Source organism: Cephus cinctus, unplaced genomic scaffold (genome assembly GCF_000341935.2).
Source record: "Cephus cinctus unplaced genomic scaffold, Ccin1 Ccin1_scaffold0689, whole genome shotgun sequence".
Lineage (NCBI taxonomy): Eukaryota > Metazoa > Arthropoda > Insecta > Hymenoptera > Cephidae > Cephus > Cephus cinctus.
Genome location: NW_014333312.1, coordinates 1,107,127 through 1,125,427, shown reverse-complemented (window position 1 = coordinate 1,125,427; position 18,301 = coordinate 1,107,127). Strand labels below are relative to the sequence as shown.

General features: G+C 37.0%; 4 protein-coding genes across 9 annotated transcripts; 2 read left to right on the top strand and 2 right to left on the bottom strand.

Annotated features, from left to right (window-relative positions):
• Nucleotides 1–483: 483 nt before the first annotated feature.
• Nucleotides 484–1,938, bottom strand: LOC107269755. Its single transcript, XM_015743973.2, has 3 exons — nt 1,677–1,938; nt 1,309–1,600; nt 484–1,225 (listed from the first exon to the last, which is right to left on the bottom strand). Exons 2-3 carry the CDS (start codon nt 1,588–1,590, stop codon nt 923–925), a joined length of 585 nt encoding a protein of 194 aa, XP_015599459.1. The 5' UTR covers nt 1,591–1,600; nt 1,677–1,938; the 3' UTR covers nt 484–922.
• Nucleotides 1,939–2,125: 187 nt separating this feature from the next.
• On the top strand, nt 2,126–5,493 carry LOC107269754 (nucleosome assembly protein 1-like 1). Its single transcript, XM_015743972.2, has 8 exons — nt 2,126–2,281; nt 3,190–3,355; nt 3,668–3,951; nt 4,029–4,182; nt 4,262–4,399; nt 4,481–4,628; nt 4,711–4,830; nt 4,927–5,493. Exons 2-8 carry the CDS (start codon nt 3,197–3,199, stop codon nt 5,091–5,093), a joined length of 1,170 nt encoding a protein of 389 aa, XP_015599458.1. The 5' UTR covers nt 2,126–2,281; nt 3,190–3,196; the 3' UTR covers nt 5,094–5,493.
• Nucleotides 5,478–14,445, bottom strand: LOC107269753 (THO complex subunit 2). Of its 5 annotated transcripts, XR_003060274.1 has the most exons (29): nt 14,275–14,445; nt 13,857–13,900; nt 13,147–13,238; nt 12,947–13,060; nt 12,648–12,763; nt 12,445–12,575; nt 12,001–12,380; nt 11,719–11,900; nt 11,056–11,648; nt 10,732–10,966; nt 10,484–10,601; nt 10,242–10,404; nt 9,979–10,160; nt 9,612–9,896; nt 9,424–9,536; nt 9,146–9,341; nt 8,928–9,056; nt 8,719–8,847; nt 8,382–8,639; nt 8,150–8,307; nt 7,941–8,070; nt 7,763–7,868; nt 7,639–7,679; nt 7,434–7,544; nt 7,161–7,221; nt 6,973–7,034; nt 6,002–6,104; nt 5,814–5,875; nt 5,484–5,626 (listed from the first exon to the last, which is right to left on the bottom strand). XR_003060274.1 is itself a non-coding variant. In XM_015743970.2 (28 exons), the coding sequence occupies exons 1-28, from the start codon at nt 14,340–14,342 to the stop codon at nt 5,596–5,598; spliced, it is 4,290 nt and encodes a 1,429-aa protein (XP_015599456.1). In that variant the 5' UTR covers nt 14,343–14,445; the 3' UTR covers nt 5,478–5,595. The 5 variants fall into 5 exon arrangements, 4 of the variants coding, with proteins under 4 accessions (XP_015599456.1, XP_015599457.1, XP_024942840.1 ...); XM_015743970.2 differs by lacking the exon at nt 6,002–6,104 and having other exon boundaries at nt 5,478–5,626; XM_015743971.2 differs by lacking the exon at nt 6,002–6,104 and having other exon boundaries at nt 5,478–5,626; nt 11,719–11,897.
• A 195-nt stretch (nt 14,446–14,640) lies between these two features.
• On the top strand, nt 14,641–15,692 carry LOC107269752 (60S ribosomal protein L31). 2 transcript variants are annotated; one of them, XM_015743968.2, is made up of 3 exons: nt 14,641–14,782; nt 15,123–15,350; nt 15,509–15,692. In XM_015743968.2, exons 2-3 carry the CDS (start codon nt 15,130–15,132, stop codon nt 15,657–15,659), a joined length of 372 nt encoding a protein of 123 aa, XP_015599454.1. In that variant the 5' UTR covers nt 14,641–14,782; nt 15,123–15,129; the 3' UTR covers nt 15,660–15,692. The 2 variants fall into 2 exon arrangements, with proteins under 2 accessions (XP_015599454.1, XP_024942838.1); XM_025087070.1 differs by lacking the exon at nt 14,641–14,782 and adding an exon at nt 14,853–14,964.
• Nucleotides 15,693–18,301: the final 2,609 nt, after the last annotated feature.

Here is an 18,301-nt window from a genome sequence, read left to right as displayed (position 1 = left end):
GGTACCTCCAAAACATAGTTTTTGAATGCATCAACGGCTTCTTCAGGGGTCTTGGCTTGATCGCATGCAAAGGTTACTGGTGTAAATCCACATTTAATTACGTTGGCAGTTACTTCTTTAATGCACTTTATCAGTTGATCTGAATTAGTTTGGGCATCACAAAAGTAATATGCCAATGGGAACTTCCAGCCAGTTCATATGCTCCGCAACATAAACACTAAAGCATGATCTGCAAACTTAGCACATTGCATTGTGTCAGTCTTCAAAACCAACAATTTGGTCCAAGATCTTAATATAGTCCAAATGGCTTTGTAACGATATTTCGTTCCACATTAAGCAACACATTTTATCATTGCTATCCATCTCCTCCACTTGTTTTTTCAGATAATCAGTCAAAAATGTGTTTACACCAGGTCTGATAGCAGGCTCCTGACTGCTTATTTAGCGTTAAAGCCAGCGATATACAACAATAAAAATATGGAATTCAATATCGAGCAATTTGCAATAGATTTATTGTTCACCAATGATATACACAAATTTAAAATTGAAGGAAAACTATTGTAATCCCTTTAAGGTTCTATTTCATAGTATCTTAATAGTAATACTACAGTATTATTTACAATTACTGAAGGTGGTTGTTTCTAAACTTTATTGAAAACAATTGTTTAACAGACTGCACGTGTGGCCCTGTAGACTACCCACGATTAACATGTGTTTTGGAATACTTTATTTTGCCATTTCTAATTTAACAATATTACTCATGAATGGACTACAAGAGAATGCAAGAAATTATTGCATGGAATTAAAAGGTTTCTTTGTATATATCATTGTGCTAGAGCTTTTTCTTTAGCAAGCATATGGTACAATTTCTTGCATACCCTTGGTGCATACTTTCAAACATCATCAAAGTTTGAATTGTCTATTACTTGGAGTATTTCATAGTGGAAATCTGTCTTCTTCTCAATGATTTTGCCATGGAGGATTTTGCCTTTGGTTTTAGATCTGCTTTCTTCGAGTTTTTCTCCAACGATTCAAGCTGTTGCTGCTTTGGCATAGTGGGTTTCAACAGCTCCTCATTTGCATTAGATTCATTTACACTCATTTGTGTATTACAGTCTGTTTCATTGGGATCGACAGAGTTTACAGACACAACATTATCCTGCATATTACAGACTGTTTCAATGGCATCAACAGAGTTTAGAGACATAACTTTTTTCTTCACAAACTGAAACACATGTTGTAGTATAATTCGTCATTTGAAATACCTAAGAGAACATTATACATAAGAAAAGTGACAAAAGTGAATACCTTATCTCCTTCTTCATAGACAAGATAGACATCAGGTAAATTTAATGATGGTACGACATTTTTTTTGAGTTTACGCGAGCTATATCCCACAAGGTAGTCACTGTCTTTAAAATGCCGATAGCACACTGCAGATTTATGTAAAGCACTATCGCTCAAATCGCTAATTTTTGGTGACCATATCACTTCTTTCCATATCTTAAACTGGTCAGGATTTTTCGGGAACTTATGACTTGGCGAATTAGCCATGGAAGGACATCCCAAAACAGAGCAACTTCGAACCATTAGGAAGTTTCTGTAAACAACATAAATTTAAATTAAACAACTCTATTGATATACTAACTGTCTGTGCAGGTATTTGTATCACTTACCTGTAAACTAGATGTCAAAAATATTAATTATAAGCGCACTATATTTCAACAAACTTAATATTTCCTCACAAAAACAAAATCAGTTCCTCACGAATGTTCAGGAAACAGAAAAATACAACATGGCAACGCGTGGCGGTATGCTGTGGCGTCCTCGGTCACGATTGGTCTATTACATTTGCTTCAACAGCACTACCTACTCTGAGTAGAGTCAAGCAAACTATACGAAGAACACGAAAAATCGTGGGAGTTGCCACCCCCTGCCGGAAATTCTTAGAAAAATTGACGCTGATTGACAGGCTACCAACATTTATTTCATTTACTGGCCATTGTATATTCAAAAGTGAAACTGGATTTAATGACTAGTTTTGTAATTGAATCATTTATTGAGATTCGCTAAGAATTTCTTATTCCTCTATTTTATTCTTTCTTGACAATTTTAGCAAAAAATACATGATAGGAAGTTCCTAGGGATATTCCTTGTTCGCACAGCTACTTGCGGCAGTGTTCACTTCACAAAGCCATTTTCTGTGCGATTGCAGAGCATTGCAGAGCGACCGGTTTGCATTCGTTCCCTCGTCTTCTTCGGTTGGCTTCCACGTTTAAGGGTACGCAATTTCTTACGTATTTTAATTCCATCATTAGCCCACAGTCGGTACATAACACTAATAACACTAAGTATCTAATGTGTAGATGAAATAATTAATTTTTCATTCGGATTCCGATGGCTAGGAAATATATGAAGAACTAAGATTTCTTGTACTGTATAGCAGCCCATGTGCCCGCTTCGTAGAATCGTAAAATATCAAAATTCCATAGGACAGCCATTTTTGAGTTTCAAAAAATGATTTTGTATGTGAAATCATGTTGAATGGGATTTTAGAGATACGATGAAAGAGTAGGTTTCCATCGATCGAGGTTGCTTCACATTTTTATAAGTCCTGTAACCTTTTGTTTCACGTTGGAACATGGCGAATTTTCGGAACAAACGTCAGATTCGGATAGCGGCGTCTTCGCGCAGTTTTTATATTTACTTTCACTGTTTCCCTTTTTATAATGAACATTATATTGTCTTAAAAACTGCGCATTTCCGTTATTAATACGATTATACCTTAATATTCTTCTGACATTCTTTATCTATTGGAGCTGAGTTTCTTTAGTATGGAACAATGCTGACACGTTTCCTCCTTTTTTTCGTAATGAAAGGTCTGGTGTTTCTGTCGAGATCAATGGATACGTCGTACTATTTATAGAGGAATGTTATAATTAATTAAATGTGCATAGATCTGATGTTTGTTCTGAGCATATTCCCTGGAAATTCCTTATAGCAAATGGAATTCGGTATGTCGGGACTGCCGGCTTTATTTTAATACTATTATTATATTATATTTTAAAGCATTCTGACCAACAATGAGCATAAATAGCATTTTAGAATACAATTCTATAGTCAGAGTACTGATTAATTAAAATTATCGGAAAATACTTTCAAAAAAAGATTTATACTTTTTCTTCACAGTATCAGAATGACCACTGACCCAGAACGCGCTGGTGATGCTAGTGACATGGAATCTGTTGAAGATGAAGATGACACTCATCGTGCGTCAGAACTTTCTTCACAGATTCTCTGTAGGCCTGATGTTCTGGCTGCTTTGCAAGACCGCCTTCATGCACAAATGTTGGAAGTATGTTTTCTTTTGGAAAAAGCAAATATTGTTGAATCTTATTGTACTTATACAATTATATGCATGATCCACAAGCAAAATAGCTGAAAGTGACAAATCGATAAATGTGAAGACTGTAGCAAAATTTCTTATTGTCAATGCTTTTTTTTCAAAGGTAATATATAAGTCAATAGAAAAACATTTATTACCTTGTACAAATGAACATTGTCAATTAAGAATCCCTAGCATGAAACAGATGTTCCCCTCTATCACTAAACTATTTCATTCATGGATTGGCTATACAGGATCTCATTTATATATTGGTTGTTATAGAATTTGCCAGCACCTGTGAAACGTAGAATTAAAGCGCTTAAGCAATTACAGTTGGCAACAACTAACATTGAAGCAAAATTTTATGAGGAGGTTCACAAATTAGAGTGCGCATATGCTAAGAAGTGTGCGCCTCTCTATCAAAAGCGTAGTGAGATTGTTTCTGGTGCATATGAGCCAACTGAGGAACAGTGCGTTTGGGAGAGTGACGAGGAAGAAGAGAATCTCACTAATGATATGAAGACAAAGGTGAAAATTGAAGAGGCAAAGGATGAGTCTAAGGATGAGTATGTTGGAATAATTTTACAAGTGATCTAACAGAGGGGCATTGGATACAAAGTAAACTGCAATATTTTCTACATAGGGCTGAGAATGAAAATATCAAAGGAATTCCAGACTTTTGGCTGACGATATTCAAAAATGTTGGTATGCTTGCTGAAATGGTTCAGGAACACGATGAACCAATTCTTAAACATCTGACTGATATAAAAATTCAATTTTTGGAATCTAATCCTATGGTAAGAATTAAGAATCATGTAATCAACACTGCCTATTCTGTATGGTCTGAGATTAAATTGAAATTATTTATTTCCTTAGGGATTCACATTGGAGTTCCATTTTGAACCCAATGATTATTTCTTGAACTCTGTGCTAACTAAGGAATACTATATGAAATGCACACCAGAAAAGTCTGATCCGTTTGGTTTCGAAGGTCCTGAGATTTACAAGAGCAAGGTGAGCCTTTTTCTGTGAAATAAAATAGAATGATGACTTCCAAGATACTTTGAAAATAAAAACAAAAAATAATTTTTTTAGGGATGCACAATTAATTGGAAGAAGGGAAAGAACATAACTGTTAAGACAATTAAGAAAAATCAGAAGCACAAATCTCGAGGCTCAATGCGCACAATTACGAAAACTGTGCAAAACGATTCTTTCTTTAATTTCTTCACACCACCTGTCGGTGCGTTTTATCTCTTTAAAATATTCCCATGTATTATAATATGTTACAATATTAACTTTTTTCAATTACAAAATATATTTAGTGCCAGAGGATTCTGACGCTGATATAGATGAGGAGACTCAAGCCCTGCTTAGTAGTGACTTTGAAGTTGGACATTACATCAGAGAACGTATTGTTCCAAGAGCTGTCCTATATTTTACAGGTAAATATTGCAATAATTTAGTATTATCTACATAATCTATAAAATTTCTTTAAAAAAAAAAGGAAATGATCGATCTGATAATATTCTCTCCGACAGGCGAAGCTCTTGAAGACGAGGATGATGAGTATGAAGAGGATGAAGGTGATGACGACGACGTCGATGATGATGACGATGACGACGATGATGAATCTGCCAATGTGGTTACTATAACGCCTAAACCAGGGGTTCCATGGAAGAACCCTGATGATTGCAAGCAACAGTAAAAATTCCTTGGCATCTGAACGAGTTTTCGAAAAAAATGGTGAAGTGGATCGAGATTGAAGAGTGTCCTTAAGATCGAAGGAAAACGACTATTATCATTACATTCTTGTACTTGAATAATATCTTAATAATTTCGTACGTCGAGAATTTATCTCTTTACCAGAATATACGTACCAGCCAAACCAGTTACGTATAACGTTGTTAATCGTAATCGACACGTTATATAAAGGAATTGCTATAATTGTATTAAACAAAAAATAGAAAAAGGAATGCAAGAATAAGTAAATAGGGAGAGAGAAACGAAAAAAAAAGCAGTAACAAAGGTGTAAAGCATTGGCTTGGAGTATCCATTTATTTTCGTATAAAATTAAAATGTAAACGTAATATACAAATTATCCACTATTCATCTTTATTATATGATTATTTTCAATTCTAGCTTAATTACATACAACATTCAAACGTAGGATATAAAATGTTAAGTCAGGTTCCTTCTGTCGTTCTGCATCATCTTCGTTTTGGGTCCGAACTTCGCCTAGTGAATCTGCATTAAGGAATAATCGTAGGAAAGGTTGCCTTAGAAAGAAAAAGAAAAAAAGATTCCCGCAGTAACTGACTTAGCACTGTGAACAATGTCATTGCCATTATACCTAAATAGCCAAAGCAACGGACTCTCTTGTGTCGGGCTTTCATTATTGAATCATGTGTCGTATAAAAAAGGATATTGTTTATCTCGGCTTTCACGTCCTTCGCGTTCATGAGCTCTCTCCTTATATGGCGATTTTTCCTGAAAAGATACATTTTTGCATTAATTCGCTTTAAGAATGTTTACCTTCGAGAAGTTGATTAATGCACTATTTTGTTGGTCGAGTAGAAAAATTAGAAATTGTTTAGGGTATACTTGATAAGTCACCTAGGTTCGCCTGCCACTTTTTTGCTCTTTTCCTTTCATTTTCATTGCTCTACTGTCGTCCGTTTCGTCTTTTCAACATACCGGAAGCCGACGTCTTTATCAACTAAAGGGAGCCAAGTAAAAGCGTTAGGTATAGCGAATCTGGCACCTGCTTCATTTCCTGATTCTCCCATATCTTTTTTTTTCGCCTTTCCCTAATGTATGTATTTCCTTCAAAAATTTTTTAGAAAACCACCATTATATCGTTATTCCGTTGTTAGTTAGTTTTAACATAATATTACAGTACACGTATATCCACGGAGCGATGACGTCAGGTATTGAAAAACTTATTACATCGTTACTTTTCTGTATTTTTTATTATTTTGTCAAAGTATTGGTATTCACGCTCGCCTGATAAGATAAAGGAGTGAAAAAAAATATTGATGTGTAAAAAACATTTTTTATCTAAAGAATAACGTATGAAAACAAGATGTAATGGTGTTGTGACTTGTCAGAGAGTACGTGATTCTTTTTGGACGTTGTTCTCGAAACGAAAATATTTGTTACTGCAATATCGAGTTTTCTCTCTTTCTTTATCAAATGGGCATTGAGGGAACATCAATGTGTCGGTAAAATAATAACCAATGTAGGAAAATAAGGATCTGAAAACTGCCCCAGTTTCTGACGTTGGACGCAGTGTAAGTGTTCATATTTCTACGGTTAGAACTGATTGAACACGGCCTTAAGTGTAGAAAGAGGAATGACAACAAGTAGAAAAAAGAATATCAAAACAATATAGCTTTGTGAACTTATATAAATTATGGTTAAAAATGATGCGTTAGCATATTATAGCAGAGACATTGCTAATTCAATATTTTATGCAAAAAACAAAATTAACAGTGCGGATTTCAAATTTTATTCGAGCGATCGAATTCGTTAATGTCTCTTGACGATTGTCTGCAAATAAAGAAGTTTTGTAAATCAATGCGTACCTTGCTGTAGTGGTGCTTTTCTCTGTGCTCGGGCATGTCTCCGTTTTGATGGGCTCCTTTTGCTAATAAATATAATTTTTTTAAATCAATTGTATGTACCAACACATAACACTTGGCTAAGAAATAGCCGCAGTACTTATGAGACTGACACCCTGCTTTCTTAGGTAAGAAAAAAAGATTTAGCGTACCTCTGTCGTCATCTTTTCGGCGTTTTTGTTCGGTCACAGCGGCGGATTCTTCAGCTCGATCCTGGAACATGAAAACTCGCTAATAAATAATTATAATTATTTAAACGTAACAATGAACTATATGACCATCCCCGATTACTGCTAAAAGTTTATATCAAGTTGAATTTAAAATATCAGTTTTTCAAGTGTAACATTGAACTGTTAAAATGTTTTTATCAGTAATTTTTCTGTAATAAAAAAATGAAAGATTGAAATGTTACAAAATTAATTTACCCTCTTCCTGCCCAGCTTTTTCTCCCGGCGAAGTTCCTTCTGTTCGTCCCGTACTTTTGCCTTTCCTGAACGTTCCTTCTTCTCGGCTCCAGCTTCCGCTCTTCTGCTTTCCTGTTAGAAAATCAAACAAAAAATCAATGCCAAACCAAAGCAGAATACACTGTACGTATTTTTCATATATTAAAATTGTGTAATTAGTTCTCACCTTGGGTACACTGTCAACTTTTCTTCGTTTGACATCAGAACCTATTCCCAAATATAGAACCGATAAGAATAACATTTAAATAAATATTTCTGTAATAACAATTGATAAGAACAATAGACATTACCTCGATCGGGACCATCTTGTGGTGGTCCTGAACTGGCACTGCTGTTCGATACGCTAGAAAGATCACGGTCGAGGTTGTCAACTCCTCCACCATAGTAATGTTCCTCCTAAATGTATAAAATAATCCATTAACATTTTTCATTATAATTTAACGTTTTTTATAAAAGGTTTTTAAATACCTTGTAATATTTTCGATCTTTCTTATCGGCCGGTTCCTCCTCCTTTGGTTCATCCTTTTTGACGTGCTTCTCGCGAACTTCTATTACCTCTTTACTCTCTTCCTTTTTTCTTAGTTTCTCCGAATTTTCACTGTATCGGGAATAAATATATTGTGTGACGAAGCTGGCTGTGAGAAATGGAATATATATCATTTCGTCCTAATACTCACTGATGAGTTTGGTTAGGATTACTGCGTTTCTCTCGTTCCTTAGGATCTTTATCCACGCGGGTTTCACCATTTGCTTGATTGACTTCCTTTGTTACAAGGCCATTCGTTACTCGTTCCGTAACATCATTATTTGCTGTGGTATCCTGAGATTTTCCAGCCTATACAAAAAATAAGTATCAAATGAAATATCATTTTGATAGTATATAACCACTTCTGCCTTGCGTCAACGTACTTTATCGCCCACATGGTGAAAATCGGATTCACGTATCATACTAGGTGTCTTTGCTTTGAGTTGACCACTGTAAGATGTAGCCAGGACGTGAAGATCCTGACGCTGTCCGCGTTCTTCCTCGCGCACCTTCTCGACTTTACGTTCAAGGATTTGCGAGAGTTTCGCCAGGACAGGGAAATGAGGTAAAATTTTTATTAAAATTATTAAGGAATTACGAATCTGCACGTAATCCTTGGAGTCCAAGCATACCACTATAGCCTGGAGAATAAAATATATTTGTTCAGGAGTATCCATTGCTTTTGCTCTTGTTCTTTATACATATGTAATTTTTACTTACCTTAGTAATTTTGTAATGCCATTTATGACAGACATGACGATAGTTTTCAAATCCCACCATATCATTTGCTTCAGAGAATTGATTGCTCACGCGGAATTTGGTTACGAATCCCGGATAATTGCTACATTCCTGAGCATTCAGAAACAAAATCTAAATGCCTAGTCTTAATATCAAATTTGAAATAAACGAATATACAGAATTGACCTTACCTTATCGAAAATAGCCTTTTCCGAATGCCACCTCATAACAGTCTCCAACATGGCGCATAAAAATCTTCCATAACGATTAGCTTCATTTTCCGTACAGGAAGTCACCGAGTAAGTGATATCGCAAAAAAGCTAAATGTAAAGTAAAAGTATTAAGTTCAGATGCTTAATATTTTTCAATTGATATCAATATTTTACTAAGTCTAGCAATGTAAACTCACTCTGTCGTAACAAAGAAGCGTGGAAAAATTAGCAGTCTTGAGTGAATGGATAGTATGTACAAATTTAGCGCAGTACATGGCGTCGACTGTAGTAAAAGTACATCTTGGAAACAGGCATAATTGTAAAAATTGCGTTATCGTCTCGTTCTTAGCAGACTTTGCACTCCGTGATAAAAACCAAGAATCCTTTTCTTGTCTGAAGACATTCAAAGTCAAGAAGAATGTTTTTTTACGATTCGACAAACTTGGAATAATAATTGTGCAATAATAGAATTTACCTAAGGTAAGCGAATACTTTCTCTACATGCTCTTCCTGCTTTCTTCTTTCATCTTGTAACTTCTCAATGAGTGTAGTATACCTTTCTTGTTCCTTCTTCCCCTTACTAACATTCTAGAGGTACAAATATAATCAGATATATTATCATCTTAATTGTTTTCTTACTTTGCCCCCTTATATAGCACTCACCATATCTTTGGAGTCGGCAGCTTGTACCGCAAGTTGTTTAAGCTTGTTAATTTCTCTTTGATAACTCTCCATTGGTACGTAGAGATCATACATAGAAAGGGACCAGAAAGTAACTAAAAATTGCGGTGAAATATCTTCCCAGACCTTGAGTGGATGCAAAGGGCGGACGGAGAGAGCAACCGGAGCCATTACTGCCTGAGCCGCTTCTGCATATTTTGCTTGCTTCATAGCAGTTGACATTTTTTTATAATTTGGATCAGCTTTTCGTAATGCATCATATTTTATCTACAAGATCACAGAATACTTATAAGCTGAAAATGCTCATAAATAAATTTTTATTTGTCCTTAATTTCATTTCAACACTCACGTTAATTGCATGGGCAAACATAGGTCTTGCCAGGAAAAATGCTACGTCTGAATGAATATGGTTATCTTGTAGCATCGAATGTATAGATGGGAGACGCTCAACGTATTCATCGACTGTCATTGTGGAACCCAAGAACGTTCCAAATTGTACCAAAGTATCTTGACACTGATCATATAATTTTCCTAAAACATAGCGAAGTTATGAATAAAGATCTCTTCCAGGTTTAGGATACATGACTAATTTACTAGTTTTATTTTCCTTACCTACAAGTTTCAAGTGAGACTTATCAGTTTCGCGATAAACAACACAGTGCTTTTGCTGAGCCATTAGTAAACAAAGCGCCACAGCCAGATCATGTTCTGCGAGCGCTTCCTTGAGTCTCTGCGACGACTTCTTTGTGTTCCGCACTTGACTGAAATATCCAGCCTGAGAAGAAAGAAGAAGCAATACTATAACGTAACGTTCATTCTTGTTAATTTTCCTAAGCGTTTTGAATATATGATACCTCGTTCTTAAGAAGGTCGCCCCCGGCCATTGCATCGAGTTGATCCGAAGTCATCTCTTCGGCAGCCTCAATGCCTGCCATTTTTTGTACAATTTCCTTGACTATTAACAAATCTAAGCTGAAAACAGAATATTCATGTCGTGTTAGCTTATCGTACCCCATAAGAATCATATAAAGAACTGTATTGTTAAAATATAACTAAGTATACCTGTATGTAAAAATCAAAATATTGAAAGGACTTTAGATACCTTTTTTGAGCTTTCAATTGATTAGCAACATATTGTAATAGCCCAGTGAGTTCGATGTTGTATTTTTTGAAAATGGCTCCGCAAAACGAAGCCAATGATTGTAACCAAAGGGAAATACTCGTCCCGTCATGTTTAAATCTGTCTCTATCAGCACCAGCGAGTGCCTCAACGAGACAATATCCCAAGACGTCATACGAAATGTTCGTCAAATACTTTAAAGAGTCCACGACAGGTCCTGAATATGTCATAATTCGTAAGTATATTGAAATAAGCACGACAAAAAATCCTATTCATTATTCTAATATATAATGAAATTAAACTTACCAATTAAGTTATCATACAACTGAATTTGAATAAGAACATAATCGAAAAGAACACCAGGTGAGGAATGCGTTAATTTTCCAATAGAACGTCCTACAGGCTTAATCGTCTCCTTGGACACTCTCTTCATGATTGATTTTATTTTCTTCTGTGCATCCGCACGTTTGCGGAGAAGAGCAGCATGCTGGAGGGGCGTATCGTTTTTCCAACGGGCGTAAAGGCAATATCGATTCTGATAAGGGTAATGCTTCAGGATATTCCAGACTTCCTCAGCGACACAGCAATTACAGTCCATGAAGGATAAGGACGGTAAAAGAGCTACGTCGAGAATTGTAAGGACGTCGTAATAAAGGTTTGTGTTTTTATCAATAGGAAGTTTGTTAGAATCCAAAGGGCATTGACGTATTGCTGTATGGCACAGACGCATTATCTTGTACATTAAAATTGGATCGTGATGAAGGTTTGGTCCAAGGATTATTAACATTGGCAGGAGATGATCATGAATGTCTTCTAATTCCTGCACTGACTTTGGGGCCAAAGGACTTTTTAATGGAGGTACTTTACGCCCTGGCAGTTTTGGAGATATTATGCAGTGTCTGTAATGTGGAGTTAATATTGTGGTGAATTATTATGTTTATAGGTCATACAAATGTGATAGTTACTTACTTTCTGTAAACCGGTTCGATTACTGATTGAATCATTTTGCAGAGAGCTAATGCTATGGGCTTCTGTTCAGTCAGACAATGATCCGGTAGCCGATTAAATAAGCTCTGTGCTATGTCCCAAGCACCAACCTCCAGTAAAGCCTCGCATAATCCAAATTTTTGATTTGTCGAATATTTATCCTGCTTTCAAGAAAATCAGATATTGAAAAGTGTCATAAAATGTACATAAAAACGAAAACAAAGATCTATAGGAATCAGAGTAGTGGTTATGCGGCTTATGTACCTGGATTACTTCCTTCTCTTCTGGAACTTCTTCTTTATCCTTTGTTGAGATGACGCTCAGCTTCCGCACGTATTCCTTAGCCTGCTTCATTGCCTGTTCATGGTCCTTGATGATACTCCGATCGTCGGGGACGAGCCAGGGTAGGATATCATCAAGCTTGATGACATGGTGTTGAAGCATTAAGGCGGTGACCTTCTGCAGGGAGAATGGCGTAGCCATGGCAGTTGATCTATATTTAAATCCCAACACCTCACAGAGGACCTGCTGGTCGCTCATGTATGATCTGATCAACGGAATGAACAAGCCATCATCCTCTGGACGATTCTCGAAGGTTTCCAATAAGATGTCCAGTACGCGGTTGGGGTCCAAATTGAAGTACCCTAAGAAGAAGATTGGTCAAACAAATAAAAAAAAAGAAACACCCTAGAATGTCCTGATCAGTACCGATCAAAGATTTGACGATTTCCAAGACGGATGCGACTTCGCATTCTGGACGATCCTGATTCAGCTCCACTATCAGTTTTGAGTAGCCTTCACTCTCCTCGCGAAACAAGTTGAACTTTCGCTGTTTGTAGCTGAAACATTCAGGCTGGGACGTAGAGATCTTTTCCAAAATAGAGATTCCATATTGTTTTCAGGATACTTACTATAACTTTGTTTTCACTTTTATGAACTTCGTTTGGAAGTTCCGGTTCTTCAATGTACCCACATCCTGGAGGGTTTCAATCTCCAGACGTTCTTTGAGTATCCTGTCTGTGAGGAACTGTAAATAGGAACAGGAAGATCAAAGCTTCGAAATGTATTAGTAATAAGAAATCCACCATATCCTTGTTACGCGATAAACGGAGTGTGCTCCATCCTGAACTATTTTTGGGAATAAGTTATGAGTTTTTCATTTTCTTTGCCGATCACCGAAATGTCGAGCACACGGTGAGAAGGCGGTTACCTTTTCTGATTCCTTGACGATGTAGTAAAAATTGTTTCTCTCGTTACTGTGAGCCTCTGCATCAATTAAAGTGAACACGTCTACGATCGCTGATGGTATTGCGTCGTCGATAGTCTGCATATAAAAGAGTAATATAACCATGTTATAAATAATCCAAAGATTCAGATGTTATTAAGAGCAGAATTATGGTAAATACATACCATGACTTCAGCCAAAGTCGAGACAACGCTGTCCTTTTTTATGGTTCCAAGGGTTCCATTCGATATCAATTCGTACAATCCTCGTCTCCATTCTGTAAAAACAAAAATAAGATTTCTAAAGAATGAGTTACAAGCATGAGGTTTGAAAAGGTGTGTGAGTACTGAATGTAAGGTGAAACTTTATAGAATTACGAATCAACATTCTATCTGATGCTGTAGGAAATAAAAAAGGCCATAAGCAAAATTGAATAAGCTTTATTTATTAAGATATTCCAATGAACAAGCACATTAAAAATCACAATACAAATTGAGGTAATAACTTCTCTCGGTTTGAAGTATTGTTTCAACTTTCTATTGCTTTTGGAGCATCAGCCTGATTCTCACTTTCTCACCCCTTCCCTCTCTCTCGAATGACCAGCAATGACTATTAGTGCCCAAAAGAATTGAAGAGTTCATATTGAAAATCTTCAGGGGACAAAAAGAAGTGCAGAGTAATAAAATGCAGTAAACCAACACAGCATGTGCTCCACTTGATTCATTAGATCCAAATAGGCTTGAGCTTTAAGAAACAATGTGAAACTAAATACAAGACTTAGAGTGTAAGTGAAATGGCCAGTGATCACAGAAACAAAGGAAGATGGTTGAAGGCAAAGTGAGTAGGAGGTGAGATAAGATAAAGGGATATAAAGGGAAACAAAAAGATAATTTACCTGTTGCGTTGCCTTCCTTAAATTTGTGCTTGATAAGCTTGAGGCTGCAAACAGTCGGTAATTGAATTGAATAATGTCTCGAAGTAGGTAGTGTTCGCGAGAAGAAATGTCGGGCCGAGAGACTTATTTATTGGCATATCATTTTAGGTATATCCGCGGTGACGTGCAAGACCCTTTTCGCGACTCGACTATTTTGTCGCGGCCCTCCTAAGGCCGCGCGCTTTTTCATTCACTTTTAGCACGTCTCTCGTTCTCGCCCGCTCTTTCTATATATTATATATATATCTCTCGCTCTTTCTCTCCCTCGCCACGCTCGCCCGACTCGCTATCTCTCTCCTCGCTCTCTCGCCTTTCCTTATATTCTCCGTTTCTTATCGCTTTCCTCGTTTTCTTCATCCGTTAAACGGTGACCACTTACAAGTCGCTTCGGCCGTGTTTCTCCCATGACTTCCACATTTCCGCGTTCCACGGTTTATCACCAGCCATTTCGACGCGGCTTCACGCGATTCAGATTATTAAAAACAACCTCGTCGACATCGCAGGTTAACAGACACCATTTTACGATTTTCGCTTCCTGTATTCCAAAAACCATCGCATTTCTCCTTCTCGTAATCGCCATAAACTATGTTGTGATCTAGGGGAAAAATCAGAAAATTGGATCTTATAACTATAAAGATAATAATGTAATTATTAAAACATTAATTTACAATATCAAATTTTCTTTTTAACATGCGTAAATACTGTATTCTTAGTTTGGAACAATTTTCAATACTTATCGTTGATTAATCAAGAAATTGATTTTTCCAAACGGTACATGAGCGCCAAAATGGCGGATATAGTTTCAAATGGTTGCCAACGTAATTTAGATAGTTTTGAGAACGGTAACAAAAGGAGATTCTTTTGAGCAGATCCATTTGATCGGAGAGGTAATGGAAATTTTGTGTAAAAGAAATCCATTGACATCAGTTATTACACTGTGGAATAATATTCGTTCTACGTAAAATATTGTATCGTGTTTTTCCGTTTAACTAAATATCTGATTATATTCTCTTGATACTGTGACGATTAATACATTGTGAGCCGGACACGAGTAGATCTATTCTTTGAGGTTATATTTTGTTTACATGGCTAGGTTAATATTTGCAGCATGTCACAATGTTGGGAGAATATTTAAACTATAATTCTGTGCTTCAACTAGTTTATCAACTGCTAAACTAAATAAGTGTATACAGTATTTGTAAATGAACCGTGCGATTCTCTTTACAGGTGAAAAATGGCCAAGTCTGGAGAGAAAAAGGGAAAGAGCGCCATCAATGAGGTGGTAACTCGTGAATACACTGTGAACCTGCACAAACGTTTACACGGTGTTGGATTTAAGAAACGTGCACCACGTGCAATTAAAGAAATTCGCAAGTTTGCTGAAAAACAAATGGGAACTCCAGATGTCAGGGTTGACACCCGTTTGAATAAGCAACTTTGGTCTAAAGGAATTAGGTAAGCATTGCTCACAGAGCAATATTTACAAATTTAATTTATTCTTTTGAAATGATCTTGTACATGTGAAGAGTTATGCAATATTATTCTATATGTCAGTCAAGATTTCAGTAGAATTAATGTAAGCTAGTTGTAACGAGATTAATTTTGACTTTCAGGAATGTTCCTTTCCGCGTCCGCGTCCGCTTGAGCAGAAGAAGGAACGATGATGAAGATTCGGCAAACAAATTGTACACACTTGTCACATACATCCCTGTTGCGACCTTTAAGGGACTTCAGACAGAAAATGTTGATGCTGGTCAAGATTAATTTATTATCTCAATAAATAATTTTGGCTATTAATCTGTTTTGCCTGTTAATCATTTTGTACCTGCCTTACCGACTGTTGTTACAAATTCATAACTTCGTTCAGCAGAGTATTTTTATGTGGCGCCACTTGTAACTAATCAAATTTGAACGAAGTTGTTAGTAGAGATAGTATAAGCTATAACCAAATGGATTTATGGATCTAATTAATAATTAGTTTAAAAAAAAAAAGATGAACTTGAAATGAATACTAAAATTCTTGTCATTACTTGAGAAAAACTCAACAAACATCAGTCCAAGAACATTTACCAACAGTTGGATAAACACAGTGCAAACTAAAATGAAGGTAAATTATTCATAAAACTAAAAACGCTTTTGAATAATATTAGAGAGTAAGCAATTGCCTATTAGTGATCGGTAAAGTCCCTCGGGAACGAACCAATCTGAGAGGAGTTTGACGTAATTCAGGATCTCGGGTGCTCTCGATATTCTCCGACTCCGCAGAAACGAATAAACCCTCCTGAACCTCCTGAGGCTTCTATCGTTCTTCTCACTCCTGAGTCAACATTCTCTCTTTCTCTGTCGAGTCTGGCAACCAGCAACCAGCCACCCTTCTCCTGGCTACTGCAAGCTAAACTGATTATAGCCAGCCGCCAGCCCCTTCTACGCCCTTAATGCAATTACAAACTCACAATCATCTAATGTTATGTGGAGCGAGTCGAGCGCTGAGAAGTGAGAGAGCGCACATAGAGAGTGAGAGTTAGAGAGAGCTCTACATAAATTCACAATCGTAACCCACCACAGGACAATCTTCTCTAACGTAATGAGATCCTTGTTACCTCATTAGTACCATGTATTACACCATTTCCTGTCATCAAATGATTATCCATATTTCTTGAGCACAGCTCCAATCGCTATTGTTTGTATCATCCTACACGTTACGTAACCTATAAATATATCATACAACCTCCCAAATATTCTTTCCCATTTTCATTCCTTCGATTGCATTTGACAAACAAATCTACAGACATCTAATAAGACACCTTTGTATTCTCCACAGGAAGCCAAATCATAGAGAACAAAGCATTCCTAACCTTACTATCAATAAGTTATTGATACACATTAACATACTGATACAGCAGTTCATATAGTTGTACGAAATCATGATAAATATTAGACTGAGCATGGTCCTCGACTTTTACTACAGTACAAAAGCAGGTAATGCTTAGTAGCATTCTAGCCACCACACCCTACGGCCAGTGTGTCGTGTATAAGCCCTGTGAATCCTGCGACACTTGCACTGCACTTGTTCTCACGAAGCAAACAGTGGGAACCCCCAGCAGTACATCCCTAGGGAGTAAGGACAGAAACGCGTCAGGAAGCCTGGGGAAGCTGTGACGTTGTCATGGGATCAGATGAGATGGGATTCCTTGGTGTGACGGTGCGTCGCCTCTGTCCCGACATTCCCAGGAGGAGTAAGAGGATCGAGGACGCCGTGAGTCTCGACGCGGCGCGTTATAGTCGCGCAGGATGGCTCAGCTCCTGGGTAACCAACAACAGTCAACTGGCAGTTGGTTCGCGCATGTAAAAGGATGTTCTACTAAGGGAGGATCTTCCGAGGTAGGTGGCGTCTGCTTGAATAGGGGAAAAATTATCCCCTCCCTTGTGACAGACAGTATAACTAGAGAAGCTTGTACTGGTAGGTTATGTTTTCTATGCCCGAAGTGGCCGCCTCAAAGTGTCCTGAGCATACGCAAGCGCCAAAATACAAATATGCACATGTCTGCTAGTTATCGCTGCTCTTGTGTTACTGCTTTTGGTACAGCTTATGCTACTGGTGGCTCATCCTGATCCTGCCACGGGTCTGACGAGGGTCTCGAATAGGCACATATATCGAGATTTGTAATACGTGGTCGCATACTGTATGTATACATATGCGCAAGTAAACATGAGAAAATCCATGAAGTTTATACGCACGCTCGTGTGTCCATGGTAAATAGCACACAGTGTGAGTTTGTACATATGTTCTTGATTTGTTCGGAGAATAATATTCTCCCAGCAAAGTTGATTAAATATTACTCTGGTCCTCTCACCCTTCGTCGACATCGACGTAATTTCGTATTGCGAGGATTCTAACCCTCTTTTCTTTCCCACCTACGTATTCTCATGTTACACTCTCTCTTTTTCGCTCACTAGATTTTCCTTGATATAATAACAGTCAGTCTCGTTCCCCGTTTTATATGATTTTTCACGATTTCGTAGTATTACAAGGTTTCTTTCTTTTTTTGTCATGTGTCAGACAAGTCATTGCGTTGCTATTTATTTTTTCTTTCTTTTCAGTACCGTTGAATTGTACGCAGCAGACTGCATGTTATTGGTGAATATAATAATTTTAATGAAACTTTGACATTGTGATAATTGAACACGTGGTGTCTGTTTGAAATTTACTGCCAAGAATTTAATACAAATTTTAATATAATTTCTTGGGTATGATTAGAACTTGCAGATTGGCAAACGATTTAAAAGCAACCAGTATGGCGCAATGTATAATCGAATGACTAAGAAATATAATAATGTCGAGTTAACAGGATTAAGGCTACCTGTCAGTCATATATAATGTTAATGTTTAAGAATGACTGTTGCAA